Source organism: Orycteropus afer, unplaced genomic scaffold (genome assembly GCF_000298275.1).
Source record: "Orycteropus afer afer isolate SDZICR_OR568_19922 unplaced genomic scaffold, OryAfe1.0 scaffold00130, whole genome shotgun sequence".
NCBI lineage: Eukaryota > Metazoa > Chordata > Mammalia > Tubulidentata > Orycteropodidae > Orycteropus > Orycteropus afer.
The window spans coordinates 1,366,648-1,366,997 of NW_006921717.1; the positions used below are offsets into that span (position 1 = coordinate 1,366,648).

The following is a 350-nucleotide window of genomic DNA, read 5'->3' on the forward strand; positions in this document are numbered from 1 at the left end:
CGAGCGAGAGGGCGGGCTGTGACGCGCGGCGGCGCTCCTCGTGCGGTGGCGGTATAGGAGCCAGCGCTGGCGAGCAGCACCGCCGAGAGCGCCGCCAACCGTCGCCCGCGCCCGAACCGCTCGGTTGCCAGCGCCACCCCGAGCCGGCGGTCCGTCAGACGAGCCGTCAGCGAGCCCGCAGCGGCGGGCGCGACCTCCCCCCAGCTCCGTGAGGCTCCGACCGGACGCTGAGCCTCGTCCTGTTGCTCTGCGGCCGCCCGGCCGGCATGAAGACCAAATTCTGTAACGGGAGCGAGGCGGAGCCGTCGCCGCTGGGGCTGTTGCTGAGCTGCGGCGGCGGCGGCAGCGCG

The 350-nt window shown here is 75.4% G+C and overlaps 1 protein-coding gene across 1 annotated transcript in view; it reads left to right on the forward strand.

The window, feature by feature from the left end:
* Window positions 1–266: 266 nt before the first annotated feature.
* CHKA (choline kinase alpha) overlaps window positions 267–350 on the forward strand; it is a 60,221-nt gene continuing 60,137 nt past the window's right edge. The window contains exon 1 of the mRNA XM_042781533.1: window positions 267–350. This exon is cut by the window's right edge and continues 302 nt beyond it. Within this exon, the coding sequence (XP_042637467.1) occupies window positions 267–350 (84 nt within the window).